Source organism: Ovis canadensis, chromosome 2, assembly GCF_042477335.2.
Source record: "Ovis canadensis isolate MfBH-ARS-UI-01 breed Bighorn chromosome 2, ARS-UI_OviCan_v2, whole genome shotgun sequence".
In the NCBI taxonomy this organism is placed as follows: domain Eukaryota; kingdom Metazoa; phylum Chordata; class Mammalia; order Artiodactyla; family Bovidae; genus Ovis; species Ovis canadensis.
The window spans coordinates 104,220,821-104,234,907 of record NC_091246.1 but is presented as its reverse complement, the minus strand read 5'-3'; the positions used below and the strand labels follow the sequence as shown (position 1 = coordinate 104,234,907).

The 14,087-nt window shown below is 43.8% G+C and overlaps 1 protein-coding gene across 3 annotated transcripts in view; it reads left to right on the top strand.

Moving 5' to 3' along the window:
* Positions 1 to 4,532: 4,532 nt before the first annotated feature.
* KIF13B (kinesin family member 13B) overlaps positions 4,533 to 14,087 on the top strand; it is a 204,888-nt gene continuing 195,333 nt past the window's right edge. For all 3 annotated transcript variants that reach the window (XR_011254392.1, XM_069576709.1, XM_069576710.1), the window contains exon 1: positions 4,533 to 4,696. Coding sequence is in view for 2 of the 3 variants with exons in the window: in XM_069576709.1 (XP_069432810.1) it covers positions 4,642 to 4,696 (55 nt within the window). In the remaining variant the exon portion in view is untranslated. The remainder of the gene's footprint in view (positions 4,697 to 14,087) is intronic.

Sequence of the window (14,087 nt, the reverse complement as noted above, 5' to 3'; positions counted from 1 at the left end):
AGAGTGGCAGTCAAACAGGAAATGGCAAGAGTGAACATCGACATTTCAGGAATCAGCGAACTAAAATGGACTGGAATGGGTGAATTTAACTCAGATGACCATTTTATCTACTACTGCGGGCAGGCAAGAATCCCTCAGAAGAAATGGAGTAGCTCTCCATAGTCAACAAGAGTCCGAAATGCAGTACTTGGATGCAATCTCAAAAATGACAGAATGATCTCTGTTCGTTTCCAAGACAAACCATTCAATATCAAAGTAATCCAAGTCTATGCCCCAACTGGTAATGCTGAAGAAGCTGAAGTTGAATGGTTCTATGCAGACCTACAAGACCTTCTATAACACTGAAAAAAGATGTCCTTTTCATCATGGGGGACTGGAATGCAAAAGAAGGAAGTCAAGAAATACCTGGAGTAACAGGCAAATTTGGCCTTGGAGTACAGAATGAAGCAGGGCAAAGGCTAATAGAGTTTTGCCAAGAGAACTCACTGGTCATAGCAAACACCCTCTTCCAACAACCTAAAAGAAGACTCTACACATGGACATCACCAGATGGTTAATACCGAAATCAGATTGATTATATTCCTTGCAGCCAAAGATGGAGAAGCTCTATACAGTAGCAAAAACAAGACTGGGAGCTGACTATGACTCAGATCATGAGCTCCTTATTGTGAAATTCAGACTTAAATTGAAGAAAGTAGGGAAAATCATTAGACATTTCAGTTATGACCTAAATCAAGTCCCTTATGATTATACAATGGAAGTGACAAATAGTTTCAAGGGATTAGATCTCATAGAGTGCCTGAAGAACTATGGATGGAGGTTTGTGACATTGTATAGGAATCAGTGATCATGACTATCCCCAAGAAAAAGAAATGCAAAAAGGCAAAATAGTTCTCTGAGGAGGCCTTACAAATAGCTGTGAGGGGAAGAGAAATGAAAGGCAAAGGAGAAAAGGAAAGATATACCCATCTGAATGCAGAGTTCCAAACAATAGCAAGGAGAGATCAGAAAGCCGTCTTCAATGATCAGTGTAAAGATATAGAGGAAAACAACAGAATGGTAAAGGCTAGAGATCTCTTCAAGAAAATTAGAGATACCAAGGGAACATTACATGCAAAGATGGGCACAATAAAGGACAGAAATGGTATGGACCTAACAGAAGCAGAAGATATTAAGACGAGGTGGCGAGAATACACAGAAGAACTGTACAAAAAAGATCTGCATGACCGAGATAATCACGATGTTGTGATCACTCATCTAGAGCCAGACATCCTGGAATGTGAAGTCAAGTGGGCCTTAGAAGGCATCACTATGAACAAAGCTAGTGGAGGTGATGGCATTCCGGTTGAGCTATTTCAAATCCTGGAAGATGATGCTGTGAAAGTGCTGCACTCAATATGCCAGCAAATATGGAAAACTCAGCAGTGGCCACAGGACTGGAAAAGGTCAGCTTTCATTTCAATCCCAAAGAAAGGCAATGCCAAAGAATGCTCAAGCTACCACACAATTGGCACTCATCTCACACGCTAGTAAAGTAATGCTCAAAATTCTCCAAGCCAGGCTTCAGCAATAAATGAACCGTGAACTTCCAGATGTTCAAGCTGAATTTAGAAAAGGCAGAGGAACCAGAGATCAAATTGCCACCATCTGCTGGATCATCTAAAAAGCGAGAGTTCCAGAAAAACATCTATTTCTGCTTTATTGACTATGCGAAAGCCTTTGACTGTGTGGATCACAACAGACTGTGAAAGATTCTTAAACAGATGGGAATACCACACCACGAGGTGATAAAAGAGATATCAAGTGAACAGTGGATGCCTGGGAACCTCGGCACATTTCAAACCTTTATTTGTTATAACTTGCATATTGTGAGGTGATTAATAGGAAATATGTTTCAGTCCAGAATAAACTCTGGTAATCAGACTAAGGGCCACAGCAATGTTTTTTCAGTGTTCCTCTGTCCATGGGTTTCTCAGGAAAGAATACTCGAGTGGGTTGCCATTTCTTCCTCCAGGGGATCTTCCCGATCCAGAGTTTGAACCTGCATTGGCAGGCTGATTTCTTTATCACTGAGCCACCTGGAAAGCTGTTTTCAATGCCAAATAAGGACAAAAGTGTAGGAGTGAGGTTTTTTTAGCCAGGAAATTATTTCAATATAAAAATACATTCTATATGAACTTTTTTTTTAAAGAATGATACTGATAGTAAACAGCAATTTGTTGGTCCATTAATTTTTAAAGAATTTACTTAGTAAAATTAAAAAGCTGGAAAATCTAAATTGGTTCTCCTTATTTGTTGAATATCAACAAATCAAAGCGCTTCAGTACAAATAAGAGTTGTCCAAAAGTATAAAACACCTCTGAGAGATGTTTAGTATAATAAAGAGATGTATAGTAGGAGGAACCATATTCAGTATCCTATGATAAACCATCACGGAAAAGAATAAATATATAGGACTGGTTGACTCCGCTGTGAAAATCAAAAGATTTTGTCCAACACCTACTGCTTCTCCAGCTGAGAAGATCCTCTGAAATCTCAGAGGAAATGCCCCTAAGAAAGAAATTCCCTACCTGTAAAGAGTGCCTCTGGGGTTGCATTTTCTATTTTTAATCTTTTTCCATCCTTATTTTTAAATTGAGGTATAATTAACATATTAGTTTCAGGTGTAGAATATACTGATTTGCTTTTTTTAGTTGTGGTAAAACATACATAACAAATGTACCGTTTTAACCATTTGTAGGTGTTCAGTTGAATGGCATAAAATACACTCATATTCTTATGCAACTATCACCACCATCCATCTCTAGAACCTTCTCTTTTTTTTTGGCTATGCTGCATGGCATGTGGGATCCTAGCTCCCCAACCAAGGACAGAACCTGTGTCCCTTGCCTTGGAAACTCGGAATCTTAATCACTGGATCTGTAGGGAAGCCCCTGTTGCTGCCGTCGTTCAGCCGTTCAGTTGTGTCTGACTCTTTGCGACCTCCATGGACAGCAGCAAGCCAGGCCCTGTGATCCTTCACCATCTCCCAGAGTTTGCTCAAACTCACGTCCATTCAGTCGTTGATGAACCTTTCTAATCTTCCCAAACAGAAACTCCAACTTCCTATTCCCCTTCCTCTCAGCCCCTAGCAACCCCCATTCTACCTTCAGTCTCTGAATCATGATTTTAGGTACCGCATATAAGTGCAGTCATACACTGCTTTCTTTTTTGTATCAGGCTCATTTCATGTTGTGTTAATTTCTGCTGTACAGCGGAGTCAACCAGTCCTATATATTTATTCTTTTCCGTGATGGTTTATCATAGGATACTGAATATGGTTCCTCCTACTATACATCTCTTTATTATACTAAACATCTCTCAGAGGTGTTTTATACTTTTGGACAACTCTTATTTGTACTGAAGCGCTTTCAAAAATAGGACGGCTGGCCCAAGGGCAAATCTTGCCAGCTTTCTGTGTTTATTCACCTGTAAAACTGTTCTGAGTTCTACTCTATCATTTAAACACATCCAAGCAGATCTGCCTCTTATAAAGGCGGCCACTGCTACTCAGGTTCTATCAGTATTCCTAATATTTAACGTAGGCCCAGCATTGCATGTAAAAACTTCCCAATTTTCATGCATTGGCCAGTTCCCTTGGGCCAGATGTGGCACATTTGCAGGCCCCATCTTGCCCACAGGCTACCAGGTAGCATCTCTGCCAGGGCTTAACAAACACCACATTTTAGTGTGACTTCATTGATTCATTGATGTAATAAATGTTTACTGAGTCTCTACTACAGGCTAGGTTACACATGCAACATATAGTTTTTAAAATACAAAATAGGAGAGACTGTGTTGCAGCATAAATATTACAACTAAGCAAAACAATGACTTTTATTAAGCACATATGTGCCGGAAAGTTTTAAGAGCTTCATCTATATTAACTCATTGAACCTGACTAGGAACCTATAAAGCAGGCACTCTCATTGTCTTCATTTTAAATATGCAAAAGACAAGCATAGAGTGGTCAAATTGCTTGTCTGGTCACACAGCTGGAAACTTAAGGATGGATTTGAACCCAGGTTGATGCCTGAGCGCAAGGTCTTGACTGGTCCAGGGAGTGGCTGGTATAGGATAACCTGTGGATTTATGAAGCTTTCTGGAAGAGGTAACTTTTGATTTGTCTTCAAGGGTGATTTCAGCAAACAAGGTGGGGAGGGCAATCCAGGCAGAGGAAATAATTTGCGCCTGGGATCAAACAGAAGATTGGCAGGAAATGAGTCTGAAAGAGGTCGTAAGGTCGCCAATGCCATTTTTCAACTGTTTGTTTTCAGGTGAGGTATCAGCTCATCGACTGCTTATGTCTCAGTACTAATCGCAAGGGAGAGGATGGTGTTGAAGCAGAAGGGCATTTACAAGCTCCAGAGAGGGAAGCGCGCCCGAAGCTCTGCCGGCCTACCCAAGACCACCGACAGGGACTACAAGTCCCGTCATGCAGCTGGGGCGCGCCGGGAGCCCCGGGCCGGCCCCGCCCCTCCACAGGCCCCGCCCTGGCCCCGCCCCTCTCGCCCGTAGCCCCCCTCCCGCCCGGTCAGCTCCAAAGAGTTGCCCGGTGGCCGCGGCAGACGGAAGCCGAGCGAGAACCTCGGCGGCGGCAGAATGGGAGACTCCAAAGTGAAAGTGGCCGTCCGGATCCGGCCCATGAACCGAAGAGGTGAGAGCCCAGATCGCCCGGGGCCGCCGCGGCGGAGGCGGCAGGTGCCTGGCGCGCCTTTCCCTTGGCCCCGGCCGCCGTGTGGGGTCCGGCCGGCCCCGCCCCTGAAACCCGCGTCCGGGCGAGGGGGGCGGCCGGCGCGCCCCGAAACCTCGTCCCCCGCTCCCGCCCCGCCTGCGCGGGACGCCCCTCCCTCGCCGACACCGAGTCCCGGGGTGCCGCGGGCCCCACGTCCCATCCCGCTGCCCTTCCGCCGGTGCTCCCGCCCCGCTGCCCTTTCGCCCTCCCGTCTCCCTGCCCTTCCAGGAGAGCGCCCGCATCCAGCGCCCCGGGCTCGCTTCCTCCTTGCCCACCCGGCCCCGGGTCCCGTGCCCCGCGCGCCCCCGCTCGCGGCCCTCCAGCTGTCAGAGCGGCCCCGCCCCGGGAGTCCTCGCCCTCCGGCCTGGCGGGACAGCCGGGGACCCCCAGGCCTCACGTCGGGGGCCCAGGCGTCCAGACCCCGCACACCCGTGCCTCGCGGCAGGAAGAAGAGCAGGGAGTTGGGGTTACTCCTGAGAAAGTGCTCTAGAGAAAAACTCCTTCCTCTTGGTGTTTCACTTTAATGTCCCTTTTAACCTGGACGGTCAGAAAGACTTGTAAATACTTTGAACTTGGGGAGAGGAGTTGCCCGTCCCTACCCCACCCCCACCCCCACCCCCCGCTTTTTTTTTTTTTCACTGTTGAGAAAGTTTTGCTTTTGCTTGAAGTCATATTCGTCATCTCTCAACAATAAATAGCTTAGGTGCCAAGATTCTTGTGAAATTGTATCTTTCAGGCATTCTCAATTCTGCAGGGAGGGTAGAGAAAGCAGATAAACCGAGTACATTTTAAATTCTCTTTAGAGAGTCAGATGGAGTAGAGAAAACCTGACTCAAGTCAGAAGAGGTGGGCTGGGCCTTGGCTTTAATGCTTAACTAGGCTCGTGACGGGACAAGTTACTTTAAATGAGATATTGAAAACACCTCCTAAACCAGGTAATACTAGTGGGGATCATTAGAGTCCCAGGAGATGACTTTTCAATTGGTAAGGCTCTCAGTGCGAATCATTCGTGTAAGTAACAGAATCATTAAGTCGTTTTCACAACTTATTTGTTCATAGTTCAGTGTGGTTTAGGTCTGTGTAGAAATTGGTTTGCTTTCTAGTTGTCTTTGCTGTATGTTAAGACACACAGATCCAACAGGTTGACGTACTGGCCTTTTTTTTTTTTTTTGCGTTGGTGATTCCTCTTGTCCTTGCTTGGTTGGCTAAAGGATGTCAGATGACACACAAGACTTTTCCCCTAAGAACTTAATTACTTTACCTTCTCAAAGAGGGCCTGTTTTGGGTCTTCAGTCTTGGCCTCACCAGCTCCACACTCTGACAAAATGAAAGAACTTAGATGAACTATGGAAGTTTCCTAAAGCTTCTGGTCTTAAAGCAGTTCGGGCAGCTTTATTTCAGTTCATTTCAAGTATATTACCATCACAGTGATTTAGAAACAAAACACTAAGCCACAGAAAAGGCAAAGTAGCTGGGATTTGATTCTGAAAGCGTGATTTCAGCACATTTGAAAAATTTCCTGTTCACAGAAAACTTGGGAAATGTCAGTGCTAAAAAGAGGCAGCTAACTCTCAGTTAAAATTCTTCATTCTTCCCCTCCCCCTGCTTTGAATTTCAGTTTTCCAGGGAAAGTACTATCCTTTTTACTTACACCTAGTCATTGCTTAGACTGTAAGTGTCAGTATTAGAGTTTCAAGGGATGCATAGAGTAATACAGTTTTAGAGTAGATGTTAGCTGTTCTTTTGAACTCATTTTAAAATTAAGGTGTATGCATAGTTCCTTTACCCTTTAAATAGAAGTGCGTTATTTGTGGTAAACTGCCTCTTTGATTTAGTGCCATCTCTTATAGCTCCTGAGTGCGTGTGGACTTTTTTTTTTAGTGATTGCTATAGATAATTAAAAGTGGTTTTATTTGTTTTGTCCTAAAGGAGTCATTTACATACATCTCGAAGATCTAGTGGAATACAATGGAGTGGAATTCTAAAGCCAGTGATTTTTAAACTGCTGTTTAGAGTTTGCTTAAAAAGGCTAAAACCAAGCCATATTCCTTTCCAGTAATTTTGAAAAAAATTATTTGACCAATTATTACTTCTGGGAAAACTAATGTATTAAGTAATAGTATATAATTATGATGAATGGTCAACTTTTCGTCATAATTGTTTCTCCCTTGGCAGGTTAGTGCAGGAAGCAGTCTCAGAAATGACTCTTCACCAGTGAGAATGAGATGAGAATGGATTCCTGGGATGATGTAGTGTTACTCTATAAAGACTTACTTATTTTTGTGTAATATTTTTCTCTTTTATAATTCTTCTATTTAAAAAAATATATTTTTAATTGGAAGATAATTGCTTTACAATATTGTGTTGGTTTCTGCCACGTATCATTCTGAATGATTCTTGGAATCCCATTAGCTCCCTGTTGAGGAAAATCTTAAATTGGCAAGAAGTTTCTAGTGTACCGTTAAGTTCTTCACGGGATTCAGTATCTGACTGGGCTTAGGTATTAAGGTGGATGGTTGGTTTCTTTGCATTTGCTAAACTTGTTGTGGGCTCGGGGAACTTAGTTATTTGAACATTTAGCTTTAGGTCTACTTGAGTAATAGCAAGAATTGTAATGATTAATGAATATGCATTTGTCGGGAATGTTTTTCTTGTTATACATTTTAGCATTATTCTAAGAAAACAAAAAATAAAGAGGAAAAAGTCTCCAACATTCCTTCACCATAACAATTCACACTCATTTTCTTATTTTCATTCCAGTTTGTATTCACATGCCTGTGTAATTCTACATAGTTTTAATACTACGACTTTTTTTTTCCTTTTCTTCCTCTGAAGTTTGAACTTGAACAGCTGAAGTCAAAGGGGTCAAGCTTGTTTTGTCACGAGATCTGGGAGTTCTGTTTGCAGTTCTGTTTGTCTTTTCATGTCATCTCTGAGACGTGTAGAGCTCACCAAGGAACCTGGCTGTGTTCTGTGCACTGTAAGGAACACCTGTTCATACATTATTAACCAATCTAATTATTAAATGAGCCGAAGTTTTACACGAATAACTGATGGCACTAGTTAGGTCAGCGACATCTCCTGTTCAGCAATTTGATGTTTTATAGCTTTAGATGGCTTAAAAAATATTTAATATTCATTGAATGCCTGCCAGGTGTCCGCCTTATATTAGATACTATGGGATTTTATTGCCTTCTCTCAAGGGACTTCCTGTGGCTTAAATATATGTGAGATTAACTATCGAAATAAATCTAGGTAAAAAACCTGTTTGGGAAATATATTTGCGGTCTACCTAACCTGAGGTGTGATGAAACCAAAAATTATATTAGAAATTTAGCTAGAAAGAAGAAAAAATGGTGAAACGGGTTATTTTGGGTGTTAGGAAGCATGGTCAATACTTTTATTTTAGCAGGGATTTCTCAAGGGTTTGGTTTGCATTTCCGTACTTGATGCGGTGACAGTCACAGAGAAGAATCATCATTATGGTGAAAGATACAAAGACTAATGTAATGTCAAGTAGAAGTCAGTGCTTAAGTGAGTTGTAGTCCAGTATCCCAGTGGATAAGATGTTTATAGATGTTAAAATTTATGAAAATCAAAACCATTTAACAAGGAAGACTTCCTTATTTTAGAAAAAGCAGAATGTGAAACAGTATGTGTAACTGGATGGTTGGACCTACTATTATGATACTACTATGTAAAAATACCAACAGGAACGGGCAAGGGCTAGAGAGAAATGTGAAAAAGTGAGATTGGTGGTTCTTGTTGGGGGAATTTCATTTCCTAAACACTTTTCCTTAGTGTTGGCTGCTATTAGAGCGTTCATATTTTTAAAGTGTGCTTTACAGGGGGGCTTCCTGGGTGGTTCAGTTGTTATGACTCCGGGCTCCCTCTGCAGTGGGCACAAGTTTGATTCCTGGTCAGGGAACTAAGATCTTGCATGCTGCACGGCATGGCCAAGACAAATGAAATAAATAAAGTGCACTTGATGTCGTATGCTCATGAGGAAATGACTGTCCTATGAAAAGATAGGATTAAAAGGTAAAAACACCTGTAGCAGATTGCTAGTGCCTAAATGCCAAGTGTATGAGAGGGAGATGTGGGAATTTAGAAAGATCCCTCAAAGCCTGGTGATTAGGGAAGTCTTCTCTGTGGAGGGAGGGAGCTTATGGTTGGAATGGGTTTCCCGTGGGAGGAGAGAGGCGTAGGGGGAAATTGGTTCTTTGAGAAGGAAGTACCGCCTGAGAGCAAAGGCACAAGGGTAGGAGTGAGCCAGGCAAGTTTAGGCTCAGAGTTGAGATAAGCCTGCCAGGGAGGAGGGTTCTGTCAAGGGGACAGGAGACGGGTGAGATGAGAAAGGTCAGGCGAAGCTGCAGGGGGCCCAAAAGTCTAGCTTCAGGGTGGCCGGTCCGTGTGCCCCGGTGAGCTTTTTATTAATAGAGCTTTGTGTGGGTCTCAAGACACAAGCATGATGAGAAAGATCGCCAGATCCCAGGGCAGGCTGCAAAGCCTGGGTAAGATAAACTGATTCAGGGCAACGCTGGGCAACGTGGTGACAAACGAAGCCACCTGAAGAGGAAGAGGAAGGAGACCAGTCAACACCAAGTGAGCAGGCGTGAATCTGAAGACAGGTGAGGAAGGGGGGTTCAAAAGGGAGAGGACGTATGTATATCATATGATTCATGTTGAGGTTTGACAGAAGGCAGCAAAATCCTGTAAAGGAATTATCCTTCAATAGAGAAAGAAAAAAAGGCGAAACTGGGACTGTAGGAGCACCCTGGTGGTCAGTGAGGAAGAACAGGTGGTCCCGGGGAAGTCAAGGTGCAGTGTGGGGCGGGAGAATCTGTTTGAAACAGGAAGGTATTTTTTGACTCAGAACCCACTGCTGGTTCTTAAGCCTTCTCAGAGAGAGATCTATTTGAAATAGGAAGGTATTTTTTTGACTCGGAACCCACTGCTGGTTCTTAAGCCTTCTCAGAGAGAGATAACTGGTGTTGGAGTTAGGGATTAGGGGTGACTGTGGATGGAAATTTCTGATATATTTTCTGAAACAGAAGATTCTTGTTCTGTTAACATCTGCTCGATATGCTAATAGAGGACGAGACGCATCTATCACAACATTCTTCTTTTTCTACTGTCAACTCAGTGACTGAAAATGGGATTTATACTCATTGGACCAGAGGCTTTTGGGGGAGAAAGTACAAGTTTATCAAATCAAAATTCGTTTGAATTGGCATTTATGTTCATCCCTCCCCACCGCTCCATTCCGCCTACCCCCTGCCTCTACTCGCACCTCCATAAAACAGTGACCGGTGTCAAGTTTTCCATTTCTTAAGTTCTGAAAATGGAAGAAACCACCGGCAAAACCATTGGTTAAGCAGATGAACTGAGCTGCTTACTGGGTGGAAATGGATTTGTTATTGATCTCTGTGCTCGCTGATCAGTTTCCCTTTGTGTTCAAAAGAGCATGTTCTTAAAGCTTGGCAGGCAGAAGCAGTGTAATCATTAGGAAAGTGTGTGAAACTGGCTGGTGTAAGGGACACGCAGTCCACAACCTAACTGGTACTGGGCTTTAACTCTCAGAAGCTGTTGGTATCTTTAAAAGCTGGTATTGGCTCAGAAGGTAAAGAATCTGCCTGCAGTGTAGGAGACCCAGTTCAATCCTAGGGTCAGGAAGATCCCCTGGAGGAGGAAATGGCTACCCACTCCACTTTTCTTGCATGGAGAATTCCATGGACAGGAGCCTGGCAGGCTACAGTCCGTGGGGTCACAAAGAATCTGAGACTGAGTGACTAATAGATAGCCACAAGCATTAATGAATTAGCCTATTCAATTTAACATGTGTTGATTGGAGGAAAAAATAATTGCTACTTTTTGAGAGTTTTCTATTTGTGAGCTACAGAGTTCATTCCTTTTTATACATTATTCTTGAAACAAGTTTGAAAGGTGGTTATAGAATTTCTATTGAACACAATCTCAGAGAAGTTAGGTAACTTGCCCAGAATTACAAAACCCAGATTTTGGAGCCTGAGTTTCTCCTGTTTTGCCATTAAAGCTTGTGCTTTTACTACTATATCAGACATGATGATCTTCGGAGGGATGCTGCCTTCCTGAGTTTGCGTAATTTTCAAAGATGTGCACCATATATGAGAAGCATAAGTCATGATCTTTGACCGACAGAACTTACTGTCTGGTTGGTAATAAGAGGTACACAAGGTGACTCAGTTATAGGGATTACAGTACATGCTTGCTATATGCTAAGTTGCTTCAGCTATGTCCAACTCTTCTCGACCCTATGGACTGTGGCCTGCCAGGCTCCTCTGTCTATGGGATTCTCTAGACAAGGATACTGGAGTGGGTTGCTGTGCCCTCCTCCAGAGGATCTTCCCGACCCAGGGATCCCTCCTGAGTCTCTTATGCCTCTTTCACTGGCAGGTGGGTTCACACAGACACACACGAGAATACAGTATGCAAGTCAGCAATAGTGCTTCTTTTTTTTGGCCATGCCGCATGGCATGTGGAATCTTAGTTCCCTGACCAGGGTTTGAACCTCTGCCCCCTGCACTTGAAGCATGGAGCGCCAGGGAAGTCCCAACAGTGCCTTATGAATTAAAGAAATGGGGGTAGGACTTGAGAATGATGAGGAATGGGCTGAAGGCAGTTGACCAGGAGGAAGACAAGGCAAGTGGGGTGCATAGCATGAGTTGTTGAACTTAGCAAAAGGTGGATGCAGGAATTAGCCAGATACTTGCAAGAACAGTGGGAAAGTTGGCTGTAAAAATTCAAACAGCAGGAAGCAGACAGTATCTGTGTAAATAACAGTTAAAAAGAGTGCTGAACTAAATTATTTTGGTCAATCCTTCCAAAAATGCTAGGAGAATTTGTACGATAACTCATTTTACAGACAAGAAAATGGAAACTTAGAGTTTCCTGCTTGCACCAAATCACATGTTTATCAGGTAGAGGAACAGAGGATTGGAACCTGGGCAGTTCAACTCTGGAGCCACAGCCCTTAAATTCTGTGCTTTCTCGGAAAAGCTGGAAGAATGTGGCGAGTAGGGGATGAGAGGAGTGATGGGAGGTGGCTTCACTGAATTTGAGAGGTTTGTGGGGAGCAGAGCAGAATGAAGTTACTGAAGTGAGGTTCAGGCAGATTCAGGGGGGGTCTCCGACAGGATGAGGGGTGCAGTGACTGTAGGTTTGTTTTAGGTAAAATTGGTATGTAACATATTAGTTCCAGGTGTACAGCTTAACTCTTAAAAAGTGATCACTACAATACGTCTAGTAACCATGTCACCAAACAATTAGTGACATTTTCCTTCACCCATTTTGCCAGCCTCCAACCCTCTTCTCCTGTATAACCACTCGTCTGTCCTCTGTGTCTGTGAGTTTTGTTTTGTTTTATATTCTTCATATTTAAATTTTTTTATATAAATGAAATCATACCGTGTTTGATTTGCTTAGTACAGTACATTCCTCGGAGTCCATCTGTGTTGTCACAAATGTCTAGGTTTTTGAAAGGGGCAGTGGCACTGTTACAGAGATGCTCTTGGAACACAAATTAAGGTCTGCATCTTTACCTTGCTCACAAGCTGGTACGTGAGCTTGTCACTGTTAGATGGATGCTGGTGAAAGACGCAGGACTTTGGGGTCAGATTTCGCCTGCAGATCCCACAGGAGTGACGTGGAGGGTCCAGACGGATGCTGTGCCAGCAGTGGGTTGGGGTTGCGACTGAGGAGCACTGAGCTGGGGAACCCCATTGCTCTTAAGCGGTGAGCAAACCTGATGTTTGTCCTGAAGGTAGCTGGCTGGGACCGCATTCCTGAGAGGTGGGCGAGGCAAAGTGCCTTTGAGGCCTTGCATTTCAAGGTGTGAAAGCAGCCAAGATTTAGGAAATAATAGTGAAAGTTGCTCAGTCGTGTCCAACTCTTTGCGACCCCATGGACTATACCGTCCATGGAATTCTCTCAGCTAGAATACTGGAGTGGGTAGCCTTTCCCTTCTCCAGGGGATCTTCCCAACCCAGGGATTGAACCCAGGCCTCCGCATTGCAGGCAGATTCTTTACCAGCTGAGCCACAAGGGAAGCCCTAGGCAATATAGGATGACTGCAGTGCTTCCAGTTTAGACGACTAAGTGAGCGAGTGCTGGTGAGATCAGAAATGCGGGAGAAGCAGGTTTTAAGGGAGAGGTATGGGCAGTTATGAGCTCTGTTGTTAGACATTCAGCAGTGTTTGCTCAGCGCTTACCACATGCCACCCACTGCACCTACGACTTCAGATAAGATGTAGTGTATGCCTGGAAGAAATGTAACAGACTTGTTGAGTTTTAGGTTCTGAAGTGCAGCCAATGGGTGGATCGAGAAAACTGGTGTACAGGAGGCTGAAAATAAGGGACTGGAGATTTGGGTAGATTTGGAAGTTGTTGCAAGACAGCAAAAAAGACACAGATGTGTATAACGGACTTTTGGACTCAGAGGGAGAGGGTGGGATGATTTGGGAGAATGGCAGTGTAACATGTATACTATCATGTAAGAATTGAATCGCCAGTCTATGTCCGACGCAGGATACAGCATGCTTGGGGCTGGTGCACGGTGATGACCCAGAGAGATGTTATGGGGAGGGAGGTGGGAGGGGGGGTTCATGTTTGGGAACGCATGTACACCCGTGGTGGATTCATGTCAATGTATGGCAAAAACCAATACAGTATTGTAAAGTAAAATAAAGTAAAAAAAAAAAAAAAGAAGATCTTATAGAACACCAAGGAGATGGTGCCCCACTCCAGAATTCTTGCTTGGAGAATCCCATGGACAGAGGAGCCTGGTGGGCTACAGTCCATGGGGTTGCAAAGAGTGGGACGTGACTGAGTGACTTCACACACACACAGAACACCAAATCAAGGCATGTTCCTGAAGGAGGAGGTCACAGAGGCTGAGAAGACAGGCATAAGGAAAAGCAGGTGAAAGTAATGTGGTGGCCCAGGGTGAAGAACGGCAGAAGAATTTTGACTGAATGAATGAATTGCTGTTGGCGTGTTGGTAGTGGGCCGAGAAATCAGTGTGTGTGCTCATATGGAGGCAGTGAATATACGTGAGTTTTCTTTCAAGAAATGCCATATAGAAAGCCATGGTAAAGAATGGTCTTCTGGAGATGAGCAGCAGGCCTCCCCCGCTCCCTGCCAACCCAAGTCTGGGAGTTGTTTGAGCCTTTTTATCAATAGAGAGGAATAGTCAATAGAGTGGGGAATTTTTGAAATATAGAGGGAAGAGGATAATTATACAATGGGGAAGCCCTAGAGTGTTTGATTTTCTTGA